A 25,323-nucleotide genomic window follows, 5' to 3' on the forward strand; every position below is an offset into this window, starting at 1 on the left:
TTGCTAATGGGATCAGGGGTGGTGGGAAAGCAGCAGGAGAGGCAAGATAAAGGACTGTGGGATTGCAGAAATGGTTAAGAACATTCAATTCACTAAGATTAGCTTCAAAACAGCAGCTGTTAGTTTTATAAGCAATTTGCTTGTGAAGCAAAAGGAAAAAAAACTTCATACATTCAGTTTCTCAGAATTGTTACACCACCTTCAGATCCCATTCTCTGTGTGCTCATGAAGCATATGTGTTTGAATAAATACTTCAACAGTATGATAGTTTTATCGAAGGAAAAATTTAATACAAAAAGAGATTGCAAAGTTTTGCTTTGATCACTCAATTTTTTTTTCTTTCTTTTTTTCTTTGTTTTGCTTAAAAATAAGGGTTTGGATACACAAATATCTTTTAAATATTTTAAAAATACATTTAAATTCCATTTCACATAATAAATCCATTTGACATACAGTGCACCTATACTTTTATGAAAAAGAATACTAATAGTCATCAGCATCATGCATACTACATAAAATACATTACCAGAAGCCTGCTTTCTACCCTGAATATGAAAATATCAAGTACAATTTCTGATTTATTTCCTATACCCTATGAACAAAAATCTGTCCTGGTGAACTCCAAGCAGAAAAGCTTGAAAAGAAAACAAATGAACCGAAACAATAAGGGAATTGCTCACTTTCCTCATCATAAGTGAGGAGCAAAATTATGACCTATTTTAGACACAGAATGCTGCTTCCCTACCTATAATTTTCATCTCAGATTCCTCTAAAAAATTGTAAGTAAAGAGGTCAAAGACGGGGATTGTTAGGAGCAATAGGAGGTTTAAGGGGACTGAAGGAGATAGCAAAGTATGACGATACGGATTTGAAGGAAAAAGACCCTCTTTATTACTCATGCATGCATTTAAATATTAAGACTGCTGAACTGCACAATGCTTTTATATTTGTATTTCTACTTAGAGTAAGATCACCTGTGAGTTATATGTGTAAAAATATAGACAATGTCACTTGTATTTTCATAATTCCATGTCATCAATTAAACAGATCATATCAGTTATAAATGGGAAAAGATGGAAATGATTCCACTGATTCCATTATACCATTTTAAATTTTATGTGGCAATTTTTGAGCTGGTGAGTATCAGAAATTAGTATCAGCATAGTTCTCACTAAACAGGAAATTTATCTAAATATGAATTCAAATGTCCTGAACTTACATAAAGAAGTTAAACAATGAAATAACCCTTACCATAACTCTCCTCCCTGCATACAGTAATTATAGGTGGTCTTGACAATATAGAAATATGAACTGTAGCACAGAAGCAAACTAAACCACACTAATGAGCACCGTGATCATGTCCAGTAAGAGGTGCTCTAATAGTGCCCACTTCAGTTAAGTGACGACCTCATGAAAACCATGAGGTCACTTAAGGTAAAAAAAAAACCAAACACCAAAAACCAAACCCAAAAAGGAACATAGGAATGTAACACTAATTACTTGGTAGCATGAAAAACAATGAAAGGCAGAGCTACAATTACTTCATCTTGTAGTGACTTTTTTAAGATAGTTCTGGTGTAAATGTTATGTTTTTTTTGAAAATATTACAAAAATTCACTGCTACAAACAGTTCAAACCAATCAAGCAAGTCCCACTGTTTGTCTCTCAGAAATAAGAAATTAATAAACCAACGTGTCCTGTAATACAAATGGTTTAGTAGGCTGACAATATAAATGAAATGTGGAAATTGCCATTATATTCTCTGGAGACATGTGATCAGAAAAATGACCATGACGGGATAAAGGAAATGCACCTCAGAACCAAAGAAGAATGTAAACTACTTACAATTATGCCTAAAGCATTGGACTTTCTTCTAGTGTGACATTCAAACATTTGTCAAGTTCTGCCTGTGTCCGAGTCCAAGTGAAAAATAAAAAATTCTATGTTCAACAAAATTTTACAAGATTGTTCTTCAAGAGTGATATAAACCCAGCATTAATGTAGTTATGCCAGTTATGAACATCTTTGTAAGAATTACAAAATCTATGGGAGCAAAAAAAATCCTTGGGATTTCATGCTACAAAAAAGGGAACATGCTTTCAAAAGCACAGATACAGTATAACAGGTATAGAAAACACTGCAAAAAATTACATAATACTTACTGTCTCTTGCACGAGTGGACAACTGCCTCCTCCTCCCACTCCCAATGCTGTCAGGTTGTCATCATTCTAGAAGAATAAATTATGTTGAAACTTTAATATGAAGTATCTCGCTAAACTATGAGTATTTTCATGTCTACTAAGATGATAAGAATTATCTGTAATAAAATGCTCTTTTTAAAAAAGTAAAAGCAGAAGTGATGTTAAGCAACACTGAGTAATATTGGCAATTGGTTGGTAGATATTTAAAAAGATACCAAGTTTTTCAAGTATGTAAACTGCACTAAAGACAACTGGACTGGTGACTATGCAGTCCCATCTTGTTTGCATTGCAAATACAGTAGATATTTAAGAAGTTGTTGCAGTGAACTTTACCTGTGAACCAGTACGTAAAAGATGTCACTTCTATATAATGGAAATTTCAGGTTGGTCTTAATAACCAAAACTTTCCATTTAATTCTAGTTGTTCTGTCTTTACCACTCACTCTTCAGACTTCCAACAAATTCAAAAGAATAGTAGATATATAATGCAATAATCAGGATATGCCTGTACCAAAAAATTTTATTTCTGTCAAACAACAGAATGTTTCAGTTGAAAGGAGATATATTATAGAAAAATTAAGAAAATTAGCAGAGTAACAACAAACTAGAAAAAAAAGGAAGAGCCGGTAGTCCTTTGCTGGTATTAATTTTTTTCAGTGGTCGATCTTCACAAAGGGGAAGCCAGTTTCCCCTAGATTTTGTATGTCTCAAAGGATATACACTACAGTACAGAATAGAAATATTACAGAGCAATTAAAGACATTTTAGAAGAGAAAAATCAAATGTGAGATTTGTGAAGTAAACATTTCTACCTCTAACAGTTATACCGCTTTATAAACACTTAAATTTGAAAACTTTTATCCACTATACTTCACCTTTTTCATATTTTACAGCCACTCCTTAAACTAACTTTTACATGAACTTCTTTCTCTTCTCTTGCTTTTTAAAAAAATGTATCTAAAATATAGTGGTCCTTTTATTTTCAGTAGGGTTTTTTATTTTTTATCAGCATGGTTCAAGGAATGTCATTACATATTACAAAGAAAATCACTGAAAATCCTCAGTAGAATAAATGGTATTCTCAAGAACAGAGATCCGTACCCTCAATGTTGTCTTCATAACTTAGTTAGGTTTATCCTATATGGAAAATAAATCACTGACTATCCTGAGGTTCCACCCAGTCTCCAGATTGCTTCAGAGCTGCCACAGTAGTTACAGACACATACAGTATATACAGATGAACACAGTGTAAAAGTGAACAGTTGTACTCAATTCTCATCATCTAAACCTACCACCTAAAGAGTTCTGAGTAATTATGTACATGCACAGAAGGAAGAAAAAAAAGTGTAACTGCCTGATTTGATAAACAAATTTTGAACAAAGACTGGTGGAGCTGCAGTTCAGAGTATGTGGCTTGTTCAGTGGTCTACTGGTAGTTAGCACTGCTGTACAGGTTTCAGCTAATTCTCATTTTCCATTCTCAAGGTTAAGAGAACTGTACAGGCAATGTGCTTAGCCTGTGGGATGGGAGTGCCTCCTGTTGCTCAAAAATGATTCATCAGAATTATTAGCAGTATTATTTAGATATCTAGTTCAGGTATTCATATTGCCCCATTATTGTGTCTCAATCTGTGTCTCTCTCTTTCTCTCTTTTTAATAAAGTATTTATGTGGCTCTCAAACACTCAACTCAAGAAGAGCTTGAAGAGAGTGAGCTGTTTGGAAATAACAAGCTAAAATCCATGAGTCACCCTGTGATGACGTTGAATATTCTCAGACACTGCCTTAAACTTTTAAGCAACAACAATCCATAGAGGTGCCTCTTAAAGAGATAGATACTCTGAGTATGTCACTGGCTACACACAGCTCTACCTCTACCTGTCAACTGCCACAGCTGGGATTCAAAGAAATCAAACTCAATTATCATTACATGACCCCTTTTCAGCTGCCTACCATAAATGTAGCTACTACAAGGCAGAAGAGCTGCCTCTTCCATGCCATGCCATTCCTCAAATAGTGCCAACTACCAGTTACACTGCAAGAAACACCCAGCTAAAACTACTGGCCTTTCAGCTTAGAAACATAATTTTTTACATGTTGTGTCACAAGATTAAGGCACATTTTCAGGATTCCAAAAAAGCAACAGACATACTGTAATGTATGAATACATAATTCTTAACAGAGACATATTAATGTCTCCTTTTTTTTTCATGCAGGATGGAAACTAGATAATCCTTTTTTTGCATTGGAACAGATGTGGGGCTATAGCCATCTTCCAAGGAGTTGGTCTTTTTGGGAGGCAGACATCTGTGAGAAACAGAAACTAAATCCTTGCTGAAAAAGTCTGCCATGCCATACTGATTTTGATTGAACAAAGCTGTTAGGAGCTTTCAGCATTAAAGGAACATCCTCAGAGGAAGATAAATAGATCCAGTCATTCATGCAGAGTTCTAGACCATGGAGTATCACACTGGTTATCCATGACTAACCCACTTAGATACCCTTGTAATTTCTAACTCAAAACCAAACAAAAATGTTTAAAGACACTAATACAAAAGAGAACATTGCACTGTTCTATCAAGTGTTACCAATTCCTGATAATACACTAATTAAAATGTTTATGGCTTCTTTTTAATTGGGCAGTTTCAGTGATTGTGCTAATGGAGGTTTTGCTTTCTTGAGGCAGATGTATAGCAGCCAACAGGATTTGGGCATTAGGTATCCCTCATCTTCTTAGGAGAAGGAGCACTGAGTAAGAACAAGTGATCAGTTGTTACTGTCTTTTCAGTAAAAGTCTCAGCATTTCATTTGTCCTACTGAACCAATATATTTCAATTACCACATTATCAAAGTTTAAAGAAAAAATATGGAAACATGTAAAGTGTAATGATGTTTCCATGTTTTTACCTTATAGGTAAAACATATTCTTCATTGTAAAAGAATAAACATATAGATTAAGTACCACTTCTAAGAGTTAGTCATTACCTCTTAATAACAACACTTCAAAAATAAGCTTTTCTAAGACTAATTTTAGGCGACACTACACATACCAATGGGAACCCTAACGTTTATGCATACAGGGCCAAAGCCACCCTCTCTCCTTTTCCCATTAGTGACAGACTCAGTGACGTGAAGAAGGACAAACATCTATTTCCTGAATGTTGCACAGCACCACTACTTCACTCCACCTCCCTATACCCGCCATCTGCCAGAATGGAAGAGAAACTGGGAATATTACTTATACAAATAGTCCAGTAAACACACAAAGAATGTGTGTTACAGCTTCTCTTGCCTATTCAGTAAATCTGTGCCTCAGTGTGTAATAGTCCAGGTTCTAAGACTGTTACCTTTCCAGGTTTTTTTGTTGCTGCTTTTGGTTTATGGTGGCTTCTTCATTTGTTTTTTTTTTTTAAAGAAGACAAAATGAGAAATTAACTTACACAGCTTGATTGAAAACTCTTGGTTACCTTAAAAGATAATATTTAAAACATTTAAAAATCTTACAGAATAGTCCTGAGGTTTTACTGTTGCTACATTGTCTTCCTTTTTTCTTAAGAAGGGTTAGAAATTCAAAGAGTTAATTAAGTAAAATTCTATCTCCTCTCCTAAAAATGCCATGTAATCTCTTTACTGCAGTAATTGAAGTTTTAAATTAAATGCTAAATAAGCTGAGACTTAGAAGAAAACAGACGAATACTGTCAGCACTATCATATTTCTGTTCTTGTTCTTTGGTCCAATGCATTCTTTTTCCCATTAGTGACACCTAACTACAAATTTAGTCTATGGGAAACAGAAGTACAAGTATTTGTACTTCTGGTAAATAAAAATTTTTCCAAAAGTATCAATTGCTAAGAATTATATATTCTTCTTCGGTAGTAATTAATCTGTCCATAGAAACTTTAAAGTTACTTCCTTACACTTCAGATGACTACAGTCCTGATTTGATCACAGTGTTTTAATATTTAATAAGCATGGGAATCTATAATCTGCCTTGAGGAAAAAAGAACCTGCAGCAGACTGCACTTTATTGAAACCTGCAACATACAAACAGAAATAAGAAACGCAAACACAGCTGCTGCAGTAAAGCCTACAGGGATAAAAAAAGAAAAAAGGAAAAGGAAGAAAAGATCAGTTCAGAAGCATGTGAAATACTCCAGCTCCTGAAATTATTTAAAACCTCTTCAACTATTTCACCATTTCTAAATATGCTACTTTTTTGGTATTAATTACTCGGTTAACCTGCACTTACATATATATTACTGCATTTATAATAGGAGAAACAACAAATATATTCAATATTCAATGTTCAAATATAACCCCTAATTTAGCCCTCTCAGAAAAAACTATTTTAAATTAGCTGCTATTTAGCACCTCACAAAAGAGCTGATCCTGTAAATGTTTATCAAGCTTGCTGTGGTGGAGAGCACTAATGTACTGGTTGAACAATTTATAATTTTCCCTAAAAATATATATATTGATGGCAAAAAATTTAAAGTGTGAAAACAAGAACTATTTAACCACTAACAAAACAGCAACGTAAAACCACACTTTCAAATTCCTTGGTGAATCCTACTTAGTTTACAAGCCTTCCACAACTGTATTAACAGATTCTGTTAAATAAGGTAGGATCAAAAAAATCCTAAACCAATCCAAATTGTAAAACAGCTATACATGATCAAAGTTAAATTGTGTCCATTTATAATATTTCTCTCAAAAATTACAAGTAGCGCAATTACAACGGAATAATAAACCATGGCATTCTGTTCATGAGTGCAGGAGGATTAACATCTCTAGTACAAGAGGCTCAGCTTCATAGAGATACAAATGCATTCAGTATTCAGAAGCACCACTTGTTCTTCTGTCACTAGTTCCTCCATACATTTTGTGTTTAATACAGGTTTATCAAATGTAAAGTTGGAATTAATGGCATTTACAGATTCTGTTGAATTTTTATTATGGTGATCAGGAAACCAGAAATAAACAAAGGAACAAATATAATCAGTAGAAGTTTACAATCAATATTTAATAGATAAGCAGTTAAATAAGCAAGAGAATATCTGTGATTTCACTTGTTACAAAAAGATGAAGTATGAAACAGTAAACAACAAAAACATGGTGCTACAAATAGAATTTCATTCCCAGTAACTGTCTCAGCTTTCTTTTGCTGTTTATGAATGCCTTCTTTCTCAGCAACAATAAAAAACTCGAGTGTGATTTTAGCTTATTTATTTCTAAACAACAAAAAGTAAATAATGAAAAAAATATAAAGCTTTTGATTTTCTGATATCTGATCTTCCTACCAGCTGGCTGCAGCATAAGCTAATTTGCCTATGTAGACAACTGGCTTGAAGATACCTCTTTTTTTAATAAAGACAGGATAAAAAAAACCACCTCTCTACAATGAGAAATTGTGAATAATGACATTTTATAGTTAAACATCAATTTAAAAAAAATGCAAAAAGAGAATTCCATACCATCTGCAGTCTACCCAATAGTGTTCGGCTAAGAGGATTTCCTACTGGGCTGAAACACCCTGTGAAAAGAAAAGGCTGTGAATTTTCTGCTTGTTATCCTTTTCCATCGAATAAACCATTTTATTTTAAAATCATTATGTTAGCAGGATATGTTTGACAAAATTCTAATGAAAAGCAGCAGCATCTTTCAGTCACAACTATGCAACCTTCAGTCAGGAACAGTTGGAGGATTTATTTAACTAACAGACCTGACACAAGGTTAACTAATCCAATATTTCCATTCAAATGATTTGGAGAAGTAGCTCAAGCTATGTCCACATGCCATCTCATGCTCAAAGCTGACACTATTATCTAGGCTGTATTGCTTTACTCTTCATTGAATTTCTGAGTAATGCATACAAAGTTTTCCAACAGAAATGATCACAAAAACTCACAAAGGAATTACTTCCTTATTTTATCTGAAAGAATAACTATGTCTATTCAGTAGTTCCTTTTGATCATCTGAGTTCCTATCACAACACATCTTGCTGTTTATTTTATTCACTCTCTACAGAGCACACTTGAACAAGTACTTGTAAATTCTTTTCAAACTATTATGTTAACTACTAAGCTCAAGAAAATCCTTTCATCATCTATGGATTTATCTTTTTGTTATTGGTCTCCTCAGCTATATACTTAAGAAAACATCTTAAAAAGAAAAGATACAAAAAAATCTGAAAATCGTTGAACATGACAGTGAAATATGCTACTGCTTCACTGGAGAATCGTTTCTCAAGCACAGAAATGCCAGGCAACACAGAGTTAAGCTCACTGGATTTTCTCTGTGAGACACTAGCTTTCAAACAAGTTTTGTTTTCAAAGAGGAATAAATTCTGAAAACTCATTTTCATTTGCCACACCAAAAGCCTGCTGTCCAGTATCTGAATAAAGAGTACTTTTCAGATTCAGATTCCCATGCACTGGCACAACTCCACAAGGAAGCTTGCACAACTTCACCTACAGTATCCTTTCTAAAGCCTAGTGGTTTTGACTTTCACAGGAGATTTACTCATAAATGCTTAATCATTAAGATATTTATATATTTCTAGCTAGAATAAAAGCTGCAAGATCAAATAGTCATAGTTAAACCATGCTCCTGCAGATCTTCGGCATATGACTAATTTTGTACTTGTGAAAAATCCTAAACGTGCAATAATACATTCAACTTTGCGTACGAATTAAAAGATTTCTGATCTTAATAACTTCAAAAAAGCTTGTATAAATTCTGAAATACTTTATTTTGAAAGGCTTTGCTTCTTATTACTTTACCCCATCTCTTTTAAGAAGAAGAAAGAGAAGAGAATAGAAACCATTTTCTGAATTTAACCCATGCTCAAGACGGTAGACCTGAAGCTAACCTTTTTTCAAACAAGCTATTTGCTAAAACATTTGTTCAGCACTAACACCAAAAATCACTGGGGATATTACTTCTACTGATATTATTATCTACATACTCATACAAACCCAGATGCTACAGAGGTGATACTACATATTGGATATACTGTTGTATACAAGTGTCACATCAACTCTTTGAATAAAAAACCCCGAACTCAGAACCAATAAAATGTCTGCATGATAAAAAATAAATTTTTCTTTAGACAGCTAAGTATTCTACCATAGAATAATGAATTTGAGCATTGCAGTGTTGTGCCAATTCACACAAACGCATACTAAGATACAAGATATATAAAATATTTGATAAAAAATTGTTTGTTTGGAAAAATCAAGTTTTAATTAAAAACAAAATTAATCTGTATTTTTATCAGTAATATAATTGACTTTCTTGTTTTTCTAAGGAAAATATGCATTACCTCTGGACTGTATGTTTATGCATGTGAGTACTCTTGTGCAGTCTGTCTATTTAGCTGCTTGTCAAGTGAAAACTTTATGGTTAGTCTGATATTCCCAATTAAGATTCAATAGAGCAGTGCAGATCCGTTATGCTGCAAGCATAGGATAGAGACAGATGTGTAACTTAAAAGATACAGGCAGTGTGCTGGACTGAATTCTAGAAGCTGGCACTGGTTTATACAGCATTTTCCATGACTAGAGCCATAACAAACAGAAAATTCTCACTACTTTGCTTCAGGTGTAAAGCACAGCACACTTGGATCCAAATACTCCATGATCATGGCTATTGGTTACCCCAAACTAGTTTTTAGCATTATTCATTAGTTATTAAGTATTCCTTTAGTAGCCCCTACATTCAGAACAGTCATATTAACAAAACTCAAGTAAACAAAACAAAACCAACAAAAAACCCTGTCCAAAGCTTCATCATTTCCAAAACAAGGTCCGTTCAGTAAGCAAGGGAATATCCATCCCTTCTTTCTCAAATGATGCAGAAGAATTTTAAAGCAATGTTATACAGCTACTGGCTTGATATGGTTCCATGCTTGATGAAGCATGTAAATGACATCAAGCAGGTGTGACTAACAGCCTCAGCAGTGCTTTCTTTGGTTATCTCTGATCCAGGCTGCACACTTTTCAACTAGTATAGTGAGGTACTGAAACTGAGGTCAAGACTGCAGAACGACATTTCCACTTAACTTGAAAATGAAGTTTACAGGACACCCTGACCTGTTGGGACTCTCACTTAGTCTGAGTTAATAGAAAGGTCATTAAATCCCTTGTACAGTTGAGCCTGAAAAAAACCCCAACACCGTCAGGTTAATGTAGATTGTCCTATCTTAAGGATGCTTCATAAGCAGTAATGGAAAAGCATTTCTATTGATAGAGAGGGTTTACTTGAACTCTTCAATAATCTTCTTTCTTAACAGCATCATCTGCCTTCACCTTCAAAATCATGTACATCTTGAGAAGCTAATTTTCCCTATTAAAGTATCAACATTTGAATTACTGCATTTCTTATTACTCTACATTGATTTTTCAGTGGTTTCCTTTCTATGGAATTTTACATGAGAAGAATAGATTATTTCTAGAAAAACTTACTGCTAATGTCTAAATGAAACATTAGATGTCTCAAAATGATAGATGCTAATGCTTTTTCTCAAATGACCAGAATTTTCATATCAACACAATTTAACAGCAAGACAGTTCCTCTTTAGGGTCCACATAATCCTACTGTTACAATTATCTTGTGAGTCCAAGCATGTACTGGCTTTTGGGAAAGGACTACCAAAGAACTGGTATCTTTTGAAAAACAGTGTAGCTGTCTGCCTTGAGAGGAGTCTGAAACCATGTTAGTTTCCTGCATAATTTGAACAGTGAACTGAAAGTCTATCCTCAGTTCCTCCCAGCTCACTGCAGGCAATATATTCTCTGCCAGTAAAACAGCAACTAAAGAAAAAGGAAGACAGAAACCAAGTAGTTGTCCTGTCCAAAACACACCTATACTACTACGATCCCAGTTTTATGGTATACTTTCACTGAAAAACTACCCTCTGCTCTAGACAAGCACATTAGCATGAAGTCATCAAATTCTAAATAGTTGGACTGAAATGCACAAAGTAGATGAGTTGGTATGATAACAGCAATGGTGCCCCCCAAAGTAGTACTTGTAATTACTAAGAAAACTTCCCTTTAAATAACAGGATCTTTAGCTATTTTATTTATTTTAAATTAACAGCATAAGAGCCAGAATAGGGAAAAAAATTCCTTCTAGGAAGTCACATAAATCCACTATTATCCTACTGGGTTGTCTACAACCACCCAATGTTAAATGTTTATGTGAAAAAATGCTCTTCTAAGAGACGCTGAGAGAACATTCATTACAGAATTCATGTTTTAATTGACTTTTCAAAAGATGTTTTTTTCTCGCTTTCTGAAATGTTCTTGATAAATTATTTTTTTAATTACTAAAGGTATTTTAGCATCATAAATCCCTAAAGATTCCAGTCACATGGAATCTACAGTTAATGAAATTATCCAAAATTTCATCCTGGAAAATTCTCATAAAATCACAGAACATCAAAGAAAAAAGACATATCTAATAAAACTGAAAAAAGTTAATATTCAGACATTTCTGTGATGAATGACTGTAAAGCATGTAGAGAGAAAAAAAAAATCTTACCTACTCCAATTCCGCATTATTCTGTTTTTAATTGAGTTTTACTTTAAGTTTATACTAATTGCTAATGTCTAAAAACCCACAAACAAGTCCTGAAAGACATGAAAACAACGCCTCTAGGAAAAGGTATTTCTTATTGCAGACATTATATCGTGGCCTCTTGCAACATAATACAGCCAAGTAAACAACAAGAAGTGGGGAAAAAGTCAACTTAAATATGAGATGAATTTGTGTATATCAGCTCAGTCATTTTCCTACTCATCTTCTGTGGCTTTAAAACTATTTTTCAGCAAACAGAATTATTTTCAGCACAGCCACTAATTCAAAAGTATGACCTTTGTGACCAAAGTGTCTTTTAGTATGCAGTATAATCTCTACTTTAGCTTTCAAAGGTTTTAAAGGAAAGTTCCAAGGTGGGTTTTCTTTTTTTTTTTTTTTTTTTTGGTTTAGGTTTTTTGTTTGTTTTTTTTAAGTAAAAGTTTTCAGCATTTTCATTATTCAAGTTAGGTATAATATAAGAGAAATATGATAATTTTGTAATGTTCTAAATATATGATAACCTTCTCTCAAAGGCTTAATCCTCAAACCAATTATGCTTTAATAGATCAAACAGAATTCATTAAATAAAAAGATTGTTTATATATTGGATGAGAACCTATTTTCCTTTTTTAAAACACAAATACTTAAGAAACCCACCACAGACATTTTCAGATGCAGTTCACATAAAATGAAAGGAAAGGATGCATCCACTTAACAAAAACACCTTTTGTTTTACCAACTAAATAGATGTTTTGCTAATATCCCTTGCTGCAGGTGAAAACCCACTTCCAATTCTGCTCTACATAACTTAGTCTAGCACCTATGATTTTGAAGATATTCTACACTGAACAGGAGAATTGACAGGATCAAAGTAAATTGAAAACTGTATCATAGCTTTTAAAACTACTTTAGACGCATTTGGCTGAAAGTAGATTAAAAAAACTACATTCAAAAGCAAATACAAGTGAGACAAGCAACAGAGTATTTTTAGCATTCTTTCTAAAACAGCATACTCCTTGTAACTAATATGACGCCAAATGAAATCGTTAATTCTCTTGAGAGCCTGTACCAAGAAGGGCAGTGGAGCTGGCGAAGGGTGTGGAGCTCCTATGACAAACGTCTGAGGGAGCTGGGGTTGTTTAGCCTGGAGAAGGGAAGGTTCAGGGGTGACCTTATTACTCTGCAACTGCCTGAAAGAAGGATGTAGCCAGGTGGAGGTTGGCCTCTTCTCCGAGGCAACTAGTGACAGGACAAGAGGACGCAGTCTCAAGCTGCGCCACAGGAGGTTCACATTGGACATTAGGAAGAATTTCTTCATGGAAAGAAAGGGTTGTTAAAGCATTGAAATGGACTGTCTGGGAAGGTAGTGGAGTCACCATCCCTGGAGGTGGTTCAAGAAACCATTGGATGTGGCACTTAGTGACATGATCTAATTGACACGATCGTGATTGGCCAAAGGTAGGACTTGATGATCTTGGAGGTATTTTCCAACAAAAATTATGCTGTGATTCTGTGAACTTGGAAACCACTTAAAATGTATATACTCAAAATAGGCAGTTCTCACATGTCATATTTAAGTGTATATACAAAAGTGCTGTGATTGCAACATTATCAAATGCAAAGGTCTTCTACAAACACCCATAGAATTCTAGTAGTGTGTGCTGCACTGATAGAAGTCTATTCACTGTCAGCCACTACCAGCATTCTCCTTGTCTTTTCCCCACTTTTTTCTTTGATCAGAGCATCTGGAAAAGACTGAACTATCTTCTCAACGTTGTTCTCATTTTCCAAGTGGGGTTGCAATTTATTAACCTAAACCTATCCACTTAAAACGAAAACCCCAAATCTACAGGACAAATGGAATCCCTCTCTGTTTACTGTCTCACTTTTTATAGTAATAAAATTCTGTTAATTTCTTTAGTCAGTTGGATATGAGAGCTGTTTGCATGCTATATACACTTAAAAAAAAAGAGAGAAAAACCTTAGGTCTTCTGCTGCCAGATGTCTCTCCTCCAATTAGTGCAGATCGATCTAGATGGCAATGACAAAAACCCCACAACTTAACAAAATACCAAACCCACACCACCCTAGCCCCTCCCAGTTAAGCCAAAACAGAACTGTACTGATAGGTAGAAAAGCATAGCATTTTTGTTTCCCTTCCCCATCCCCATTAATACAATGAAAACTTGCAAACTAACAAAATAAACTTGGGAAATTATGTCAATAGATCAGGCTTTGGTTGCTGTTCGAAATACTATACTATATAGAAAAATCTGCACAGAAGGATAAGCTTTCAATAAAAAAGTAAGCAATATTTACCTTTTTAACCATTTACTAAATACTGGTATTAAAAACAGTTATCTAGTAAAGTAACTCTAGGGAGAGAATTCAGGACCATGCAGTTTCATACACATTGCTGCAGTTTCTTTTATAGAGAATGTGATTTTCCAGTAGATGCCCCAACTCCAGGTATTAGGAGAACCTTATATTCTCAGTGAGTCACAGTTGTCCTAAACTAAGAAAGACAACTGGTCTAGCTAGTGTGCTTTAACACAGTAACTTCCTTATCGAAGGACTGATGCAGTTAGGTCAAGTTACTGCATCTGGCAGTCTCTGATTCCCCAGCCCAAATGACCAAGTAGTGTGTCCTGGCAGCACAGTGAGGTGATTGCTGGACCAGCGGAGTAGAGCAAGGCTTAAATTCACACCTGGAGATCCACAGAGAGATACCTTTCCTGTAACACCAACTAATTCCAATCCTCATATAAGAGACCTCAGAATTAGACAGCACTAACATGAAAACACTATGCTTCTGGCAGTGCCAGATCCCACAACATAATTATATCTCTCATCAGCCAAAAGAATGCACAGAGACTCATTCAAGCTTAGCCATCATTTTCGTTCCTGGTTCAAGGTGTACAAGGGCACAAACAAGTATTTGTTCTGAGAATAATTCTCCAGGAGGAACTATGGAGATTGTCACTGGATTTGAGGAGAATACAGTTTCATTTGAAAACATTTAATCTGTACTTAGGCACAATGAACAGCAGAATTTGGCCCCTATTTACAAAAAGCATAATGAAGTAAAAACTATTGCATCACAAAAACAATTAAAAAATCCAACTTTTTAATTAGAGATTAAAATCAAATACATTAGCAGCCTACACACCCACCTAATTATTTCTGAGTAATCTTATCAAACCATCATCTTACATTTTTCTTGCAAATGTTAAGTTTCTACAGTACCATATATAAACAATGCAAGTAGTAGCACATGTCTCAAGCATTCTTTTGAAGTAAAGAACATTTATTGAATTCATGCTAATCAGGAATGTGCTAATTTATGACAACTTCGAACATTACATCACAATGGCAGTAGATACCACTGAAAATAAGCAGAGACTATAGTATCCAGTTGTTTCTTTCTACAATGTAGAGAACAGAAAATGATTCTACAGCAAACATCAATAAGCCTGCACAGATACCATCAGCATTCTTAAATCAGATTGGCAGTATTATTTACACGTTCTAGATAGCAGATAAAAAAGATGTAAGGAAAATGCAGACTCTGACGCATACTTTGTATTAATAAGAATTATTTTTCTTCTAGTGCTGCAGATATCCTGAGAAAGTCATTATTAATTTTGCTAAGCTCCCCTGGACTACTTAAAAGCAAACAAGCTAAAGTAAATTTGAAAACAAACTTATTTTGTATTTTATTAAATATAGCTTGCAGTGTTACCCTATGAAAAAATACATCATGAAATACAGAAACTGCAGTCCCTTAGAGCTGTGGATGCCCAACACTGAAGTAGCAACCTTCACTTTTTGGTTTAGTAATTTTTTTGCTTCTGCATTTACTTTCCCTCCTTCAATCAGAGGAAATGGAGCTCTTATGGCAGGTTTTATGCTCATCTGTTTCCTAAAAATACGTAGTAGGGTTAAATTTTATTTATTAATACAGTTAACTTACATGTAATACACTTAAATAGAATTTAACTCTATCTGCAACCATCAAAGTCAAGTCTCTACTGACCTCAAGAGTCTACTCCTGTCTTTAAAAAAAACATAGTTGCCTATAGATAAAAGAAAAATAATGAAAATTATGCAAGGAAGGAAAACTTCACATGGTTCCTCCCACAACAGAAATTCAGTAATGGCTAGTTATTCACAGTTACTTAAACTAAATTAGTCTGCTGTTCTACAAATGGAAAGCTGTAAGAAAATATGCTTAGAATACCACAGATACTTTTCAAAATCAGCCATTAATATTTTTGCAATGCAAAGTCTTGTCAGCTAAGTAAAAACAGCCAGTTACCGCATAAACTACTGAGTTCCTACATTACCCAGTAAGCCTCACAATGTCAAATCAAGTCTTGACTGAAAAAAAACCCCTAAAAAAAAAATTAAAATCTTGTAACTGCTTGAAGAACTTATGTAGCATTTTCCTAATACTTGTATTCAAGGAAAAATAGTATCAGCAACACCATATGAAATATGCTGGATTCAGCTTGATATTTCAGGTCTTTATCATGACCAGAATAACTACTACTTTTTGTAGTACATTAACACTTTCAGCCAGTACTGAATATTAATTTTGACAAAATACTACCAGAAAATTCCAAGAAATTGCCGAACAATTGATACATTATTAAACCTGAAAAATTTAAGACCATTGGCAGACACTAAATCAGGAAACAACTATATAAGATTTTTAATATGGTATCAAATCAAAAGAGTAAGGAAAAAAGTTCACAGCAGACATGCTTCTTTCCGAAATAGAAGGCCATGTCTTTAAAATACATTCCCGAGTTTATTTTCCATTTTGTAGTTCAGAAACTAGATTGGTCACATAATTCATGAAAATATGTGTGGTGAAACCAATCTACACATGAGAATTTTTCCATATCCACACTTTTGAATTTTCAGATTATTTATGAACGAACTACTCTAAGAAGGAGTTTTTCTACATATCAGTGATTAGAACATGTATGAATAACTAAGTCCTTTCTTATTAGTTTCCAATTGTATAGGGAAATAAAATAATGGCCTGTAGCAACTTTAGTAATAAAATCTGAATATATTTCCTTGTGAATAACACATGACAAAGTGCTTGAGACTAATATTGGTATCATCAGAGGAAAATATACTGAAATGCTAAGTCCGACATTAAAGCAACATATTGCAGTTCCAGTTGGGCACAGATTTCAATGATAATGATTTTTCAGTTTCCTTCATCTACAAGGTCTGCGAAGTTTTCTAAAATGCACCAACAACCTGCTACTGCTTTTACAACAGTGGATTTTTAGAATGCCTTCTTAGAAAGTATCACCACTTCTGTACTCTCAGTCTTCAGCCACGATGCAACTACTCTAGCAGAAGTTACGCTGGTTATACAAATATGTGGATACCAAATGCTACTTTGCTGAAAGTAAAAACAGATGACTTCGCCATTAAAGGCCATGTTCTACTACTGATAGAAAGCTTGAATTATCGCTTGGCAAAGAGCTGAAAAGCAATTTTTTCTACACAGATTTTTCCTTGGGTCTTAGGTGGAAGATGCATAAAAAAAAAAGCATGGAAAGGAAACTGTTTGCAAAGAACAGAATTAAGAGGCAATACTACATTTCATTTACAAAGCGGTACCTGATCTGAGGAGAGATAAAAGAAAGAGAATAAAGACAGGTAGGTTCATAAAGAAGGGCTGTGCTCAGCTTTGGGCTAAGACCACATTTCTAAAATTCTGGATATCCTGGAGAGAACAGACTTCTCTCCAAGGTTCAAACAGCAACACAAATCACTGCAGCTGGTATTAGAAGACAGAAAGACTTTACAGTATCTCAGTGTCAAGCCAGACAGTAGAAGTTACAATCCTATCCAGTGAATTTTTATCTTGTTTTTATAGAAATTTTGCAAGCAAGATTATTTGCACAGCAGGTCCAAAGGTGTAAACAAAAAATATTAATGAAAATTAAATTCAGAATGAATAAAGAAATACCATTTGACTAAATATTTTCTATAGTATCATGAAAAACAATTTGATTAAGTACTTAATATAATAACATAATAGCTTTTTCTACATCATCACACAGGTAGTGCCAAACTGCTAGAAATTGCAGTACTTAAACATATAAGCTTAATTATATAACCAGTCCTCTCTGGTTTGACTATCATTAACAGCTAAAATCACTACTGACTCATACAGCATCTCCAATAACCCAAAATCCTCATGAAAGCAAAAAATGTTAAGTTCTCACAATCATCAATAAGAGGAAGGGGATTCTTAAAGTCTGAATATTCAAGGAAAGGAAATTCTTCTCCAAACCTCATTCTGAAAATAACCACCCCTTTCTATACATTAGACATTGAGAATGATATCTCAGTTTCTTTAAAACTGACTTAATTGCCAAGTGCTACAAATATTTGTTTCATCGAAAGGACCAAACAACTGAAAACCACAGAAAATTATCAAGTAAGAACTCTAACTTTGGAAGTCTCAAACATTATGTCTTAATAACCTTGTTCACTAAACCTTCCTAGATGGGTTTTGCACACACTTATGTGCCAATTATTAACTCAAGAGCTGGTGATACAGACAATCCTGGACACACCTTGTTCTCTTTAAGTGATTCTTGGAACTTACTCTGAAAATCATTGTTTTGGTAAGAAAAGCTGATTTGCAGGAAGATTCTTAATTCAAACCACAGTTTCAACTGCTGAAGATCCTTTACACATGTGAATAGAAAAAAAAGATGGAAATTTCCTTCATGTTTTTTACTAGAAGGAAAACAAATTTCCAATAAATACTGCTATCAAGGTACACACGATGTGGTATACTATAGATGTACATTAAGTAGGCACTGGACTCCAGATTTTGCAAATAACAATAGAACAATAGCCTTTCCTCTCTTGGTGCTACTTTTTATGCAGAAGTAGCCAAATCTGAGGGAAATATAATTGGGTAGAAGATACCCTACGGTAGATTGAACTGCTGGACACAAAGTTACCAACAATTAATCTAGATACATATTCAGAATTTGTGTTTTGAACTATTTCTAAAATGAAAAATTCCAAGAATGCGCTTGGAGTCCTTGTAGGAGATAAATACTAACTTGGTTTTAGCTAGTACCTGGCTCACAAGAGAAGTGCTTCAACTAGCAACATGCAGAACTCCGTTACAACATTCTCCCGAACAAGTAGAGGAGGTGACACACCTAACCTCCTCTAAACTGATAAAGTCTCAAAAAAATCTATTTCAAGGACAGGATCATCCTTTTTTAGTAGAGAGGTGAGCTCTGTTTAAATGTGATTATCCATAGGAAAAATTCAAAGAAGCAAGGAGTAGGATAACAGCCTATTTAGAGTCTTCACCTGAAAATCTTACAAAGCGAATCTTAGAGTTACAGCCACTGCTAGGAAAAAAAAAAAAGAGGTTAGAGGAATTGTTTCTCATGCTCTACAGGTGCATAGTGACAACCTGAAGTTTGGTGACTGAATTCTCAAAACATTTTCTGCTACTAGGTAATTTATCACAGCAAAATATGCTCAGTATATCTTTTGAAGGAAGCTGTAATTTTCTGTATTTTATTATTTGGCATATTAACTGCAGCAGTCTGCTTCATTTGACCAGACAGGCTCTGAATGGATTCCAGAAAGACCTGTATCAACATATGCCACTGCAACATCCTTCAGTTACTCTGTAAAAAAAACTGATCAATGAGGCACCAGCAGCTAGACTACAGCTGGAGTAGAGGATAGGAAAAGCGGATGTGATGCATATGGGGATGCAGTATGATGGAATGAATCTTTAGATGAGATACAGAGTTTCAAATATTATCTGTTATACAGTCACATATATATACAGAGTCTTCTGCCAAAAGACTGTCTGGCATGCCACAACAAAGCCTGGGGTCAAGTGAGCATGGGAGACTCTAAAGAGGTTTTTTGAATCTGCCTTTTTGTCACTTCTATCTTTTTTCTCTGACTGAGGAAGTAAAAACTGAAGAAACTGAGCCCTAATTGTGAGCGGAAAACATGAGAAAGGAACCTCTGCAATCTGTTCCTTCACTGTGTGCTTTAAGGTTGCAGAAAACTCCCAAATACAAGTTTTCAGAAGTAGAGTTTTAAAAGAATTCTAATATGCCATTTGAAGCCAACAAGCAATGAGTCACTTTTCCTTACAACCTCCAGTGAGCAAGAAAGCTCACTGCGAAGCTCTCATTTCATCTGGATCAAGCCAGCACATTTAGGCCAGCTCTGTAAATAACCTCAAGCTACTCGGTGGTGTGACAACAGCAACGTCTGAGTTACAAACCCACAGAGGCCTTCACTTCTCTGTACGTGCCTTCTGCTTTCTTAATGCTTTCCCAAGCCACCATCCTCTATCATTAGTTTCTACAGAACCAACATGATCAGTATCAAACTACAATGATCAGACTACATTGGTACCACAGACTATTGCGGAGCATAATGTATACCACACACCCCCAAAATTTACTTAAAAGCTGTTATATCAGTAGAATGAATTGTGAGGGAAGCTTGCTCTCACTGAAATTGGTGCTTCAGCAACCAGGATAACAAGTTGCATATGAATCCATGAAAGCTCAGTTGTTTCACGCATAAAAATCTATTAACAAAATTAGCAAAGGCTTTTTAAAACACTTGAAAAAGTTTGCATGTACACCAAATTGGGATGGATAATGTTTGTTTAAAACCTGGATTCTTTTATTTTTTTTTAACATACTTGGGTTCTGTTAACTTGTCAAAACCACCACTGAAGTCAAAGTACCTAGGTTTCCTCTTGGGAGAAGGAGACCTCTCCCTCCTGTGCACCATGGCTGCTACTGGGTTTTTTGCACCTCCCAACTCCTCTGGAAATCACAGAAACAGAAGGATTGAAGCACTACAGGGAGGGATCAATTTCCTCATCTTATTCACTCATGCTTATTGCTGTACAGACAGCATTCTTGCTGATCTGGGTTTTCTGCTGGACAAGAGAACTGATACTTTACTGCACAGTCCTTGGCAAAAGGACTGTTTCCACCTCTGCGACCAGCTAAAATTGCATTTAAGCATGCTGTCTCATGGCTCAATAGCTCAAAATTATAGACAAGTTCAGAGTGAAAACAGTTAACAGGACCTCTCTACTTAGGAATTAATTAGATTCAGTTGTTTTAGGATCCACATAATTGAGAAAGTAAGGGCACACTTAGGCCAAATCACTTTTGGCAGAGACTTTCCACAGTACTACGTCACACCCTGATTTTGCAATCTATATCCACTGCTGCCAAACAGAGAGTAATGCTTCATTTAATCCACACCCTTGTATAATTTGGCTGAGAGTACTTCCTTTAGCCTGAAGGCTCAGTAATTACCCTAACATACACCAATTTCAAGTAAATATAAATGGTGTTCTTTTGATAAAGTTTTTGGAATCTTCAAAGATTGCTGTTATTGTGCTCTGTATTTAGTGTAATTTTTAGTGAAATATTTTAATTAACTTGCCTAGAAGAAACATGAAAAAGAAGAAACATGAACATCTAATAAAGGAACATGTGTATCTTTGATCTCAGTATAAACAATTCTAGCAAGTTTAACTAGAAAATACAAACTCTTCTGACATTTATAACATCTTATCAATCAGACAGAAGAAACTGGATAAGCAACCTTTTAGAAGAGTAGACTGTCATTATTGTTAATGGATATGTCTCTGTGTCTTTACTACTCTGTTGGAACATTTTTGTGGTTAGATGTATTTATTTATACAACTTATGTTTTGAAAGCAAAAAATAATTTTTACTATTCATTTTATAAATATAAACATTCAGCTCTTCCACCTTAATACAACATCCTGTATTTGTGCCATAAGCCAAAACTCTGATGTTGTCCAGTGATGTGGGCAGGACAGCAGGGTCACAGAGCTCTGAGGAAGTTCTTTCCCTTGCAGAATTGCCTGAGATGCCTGTAAGCCATGACGAGGGCACAGGTGTGTCCTTGCACTCTTAATTTTTATTTGCTGCCGAAGTCAGCTGTAAGCTGGAACATCATGAGCCTTTGTAACCTATTTGCTACTTCAAAAAGTAAATGGTAGAGCACAATAACTTCTAAAAGAATCAGGTATAAAAAATTATCTAAAAAATCTTGTGATAGATTTTTTTTTATAAGAAAATTAACTTTGAGAAAAATATTTGTAAGTTGAAAAAAGTTTTTCAGTTCTTCCATTGTGCTGTAAGCAAATAATAAAAAAAAAAGTTTTATTTTCTTTCTCCCTTCTCTCTTACACTTTTACCCTAAGTCAAAGTGAGAGATATGACTATCTTAAAATGAATGATCACATTCCCCTGGGAAGTTCCAATTCAAATTAACATACAGACATATAAAAAAAGCACTTTAGACTTAATGCTCTTCTGCTTATGGTAAAAATACTTGTACCTAACTTCAGTGTAGTTACATCAGCTGACACTTGCTGAGAGCTGATACGTGGTGTTGAGCTGGTAATTTCTCTCTACTGAGTTCTCTCACCATTTTTTTTAAAATAAAAAGAAATTCTTCTAATTAGATCTAAAACTTAATCATTATAATAAATTCTCTGTGACTATGCAGTGCTTTTTAGTTAAAACAAAGCCTTGTAATGACTGTAAAGATATTTCTATCTTTGGTTAATAGGAGGAAAAAAACCCAGAACAGAATAATACACTCAAAAAACTAGGGACTAAAATAAGTCAAGTTTACTCACTTAAAAAGTGTTAGTATTCTGCACTTTCTCCTAAGAGTTTTAAAACATTATTGTTATCCAGGGCATGGGGTGGTGGGGGTGTTTCAGTAAATCAGTTTCCAAAAGAAAGAAAACATAGGTACTTGATCCAACCACAATGTTAGAAGAAGTTATGTCCTACAAAATACAGAAAATGTGAGAATTCTGCGAAGTTGCAATTCAATACTTGTTATAATAACAGAAAGCAATTCACATTTCTACATTTAGGAATGCAAAAGAAAATAATAGGTAAAATTTTCTACTTTTTGGCACTACTGTCCCATTAGAATAATTAAATGAAAAGGCCAAATGTAAAAAAAAATCCACCCCCATAAAAAATATTAGAAGAATTCTCTCAGAACTTTTTTTAAACTTTAAATTTCTGAAAAAATGTGTCAGGCAGGATCAGTTCTTCAAATACATACTGCACAAAAATATAGAAAAATAACTGAGGAGTAAGAGACAAGTATTAGGCACCCTTTTCAAACACATGACATAATCTACTAGGAGCAGATTGTAGCTTGCAGGAAGCCTGCAAGCATTTATTCTTATGTATCACTTCCTATGTTGACAGCATCTCTATAGGATATACTAATATTGTTCTGTATTTCTATCCAGTTCTAGACTTAAAACCAATTGGTAGAAGACTACTAAGCAAAGATACTTCCCTCGCTGGATTGCCTGATCATCCTGAGGCCATTGTAACTATCCCTTAGTGAACAGGAAACTTGCATTTCTCCCTCCATAGTCATAAGAAAAAATGGAAAAGATAAATGTATCAGGCCACTACGGAAAAGACTACCACAATCCTTTTGCACAGGCCTCATAGTATCACTTCATTATTTGTTTAATCAATATCACAAAAAAGCCCAGCAGATTCATCAATGCCAATGGAATTGAGAAAATATAAAATAAAGGAAAATTAGTTTCCATCATTACCTATTCCTCTTAGCAGCTTGTATTACACTCAAACTACTTTGAACTAATAGTGTGGATACTGAACCACTTTTAGGTATGTATTTGCTACTCTTTACCACAACATGCTCCTGCCCCAATTTTAAGAAAATGTGGGGTTAAAAAGAAAAATCTCAATGCTACTTAGACATGGCAAATTGCTACCTCATTTCCATAGCTCTGATCTGTGCTGCCCTGCAGGCTTAATTGCGTTCACCATCACGGTAAATCTAAATGAAGCTGTTGGTGAGCTAATGAGGCAGCACACATTACAGTTTAACAGGGAACAGATATATCCTGATTCTTTCAAAACCAAATTGAATTTTTTTCTAATGTTTATATTCTTAGCAAGACATGTTTTACACACAATCAAGATATTTCTCTTGAAAAGCGAATAGGAAGAGATTTCACTCCTATGTTAAAGTTTGATAAAAGACAGTATTTACAGTAATATGCTAGAATAAAAAAAAAAACCTATGTATTCAGTGATCTGTGTGCCATTCAATTTGCCTGCATGGACTGGATGCCAGTAACATAAGCATGAGAATGCAACTTTTGATAGTGTTTCTGTAGTATCTCTGCAAAAATTTGAATTTTGCTACTTGATGTACCCTTTTCTGATTCTAACAACCCTCCAAGAATAAAAACAGTATTTTAAGAACATTTAATTGATGCATAAATATTCTTTATATCTTTGATGTAGAGATCTATTTTTCACTGTTTGCTTGAGACTGAAAAAAGAAGTTTTAAATAGTCTATAAAATATAACGGAGGACTTAAATGCAAAGTCAGTTTTGCTAATATCTTCAGAGAGTGAGAAAGAGTGCTTTGAAGCTTTCACTTTATGTAGGTGGAAAACACCTTTGACTGTCAGTTGTGTTAATGGAGAGAAACCTTCTAATTGTTCTCAACCCTGCCAAAGTGTTGTGTTTTTTGTTTTTGAGATTTTCTTTAAAGATACAAGAACCATCACGTTATTAGCGCATAACGTAATTAATTTTTAAGAGCAAGTTTAATTAACTGGTTGTATTGAAGTCCAAACTTTAGTGAAAAGATCTGTGCAGTATTTATAGTCAAGCTTCAATCTCCCATATAAGTAACAATTAGGGTCACTGCTAACTTGAGATCTCAAACTTATTTTAGAAAGCATGTCTTGAACATAGTGGGAGTTACTGAAGAGTCACTGTTCAATAAACGCTAAAAACACTGGCCATTTCTTTCATGGCATGCCATGGACCTGCAAAACTGCCTCATAGAAAGTGATTTCACTGTGCAAAGATGCTCACAGTCTTAAGGAGGAAAGGCAAACAAGACCATATGGGATTTTGATGTCTGTCAGAGAATCGGTAATTGAAATCTGGAGCTTTTGCTACTCCCTTATTTGTTTGAAAAATAACAACTAGGAAATGTGTTATCCTGGAAGAAGGTACGAGGAAAAGATAGGAATGTCTAAGACAAAGCCCTGCATAATGCTATAGTGCAGTGTTGCAGAATAACACTACAGGATGGATATGATAGAACTATGCAGCAAAAGGAAGCTAAAAGCTCAATTCTGACTATCAAAGACAGGTCTTAAATTTTATGACCAAGAAAAAAAAAGAAAATTAAAGAAAGAAGTAGTTCAGCAAGCTTAAATTTTACATACCTTCAGGGACAGAGTCCTTAAAGAGTACTAAACAATAATCAAGTAAGAATAAAGTAATTCTGCTACATATAAAACAAGAGAAATTTAAGTAGAATAAAAACCAGGACCAGCCATAAGACTTTGTGAAGCTAAATTACAAATATAAAACTAACTTTCTCCAAAGACAAACATCTAGCAAACTTTTCAAA

At 34.5% G+C, this 25,323-nt stretch overlaps 1 protein-coding gene across 14 annotated transcripts in view; it reads right to left on the reverse strand.

Annotated features, from left to right (window-relative positions):
• AHI1 (Abelson helper integration site 1) overlaps positions 1–25,323 on the reverse strand; it is a 95,483-nt gene that overhangs the window by 16,530 nt on the left and 53,630 nt on the right. For 13 of the 14 annotated variants that reach the window (XR_003526046.1, XM_027633833.1, XM_027633822.1 and 10 more), the window contains 2 exons: positions 7,676–7,734; positions 2,163–2,228 (listed from right to left, as the gene is read on the reverse strand). Coding sequence is in view for 13 of the 14 variants with exons in the window: in XM_027633833.1 (XP_027489634.1) it covers positions 2,163–2,228; positions 7,676–7,734 (125 nt within the window). In the remaining variant the exon portion in view is untranslated. Of the gene's footprint in view, positions 1–2,162; positions 2,229–7,675; positions 7,735–25,323 lie in introns of those variants that run through there. The other variant, XM_027633835.1, reaches the window with a different exon arrangement.

Source organism: Corapipo altera, unplaced genomic scaffold, assembly GCF_003945725.1.
Source record: "Corapipo altera isolate COAL_440 unplaced genomic scaffold, ASM394572v1 2b, whole genome shotgun sequence".
NCBI classification, from domain to species: Eukaryota; Metazoa; Chordata; class Aves; order Passeriformes; family Pipridae; genus Corapipo; species Corapipo altera.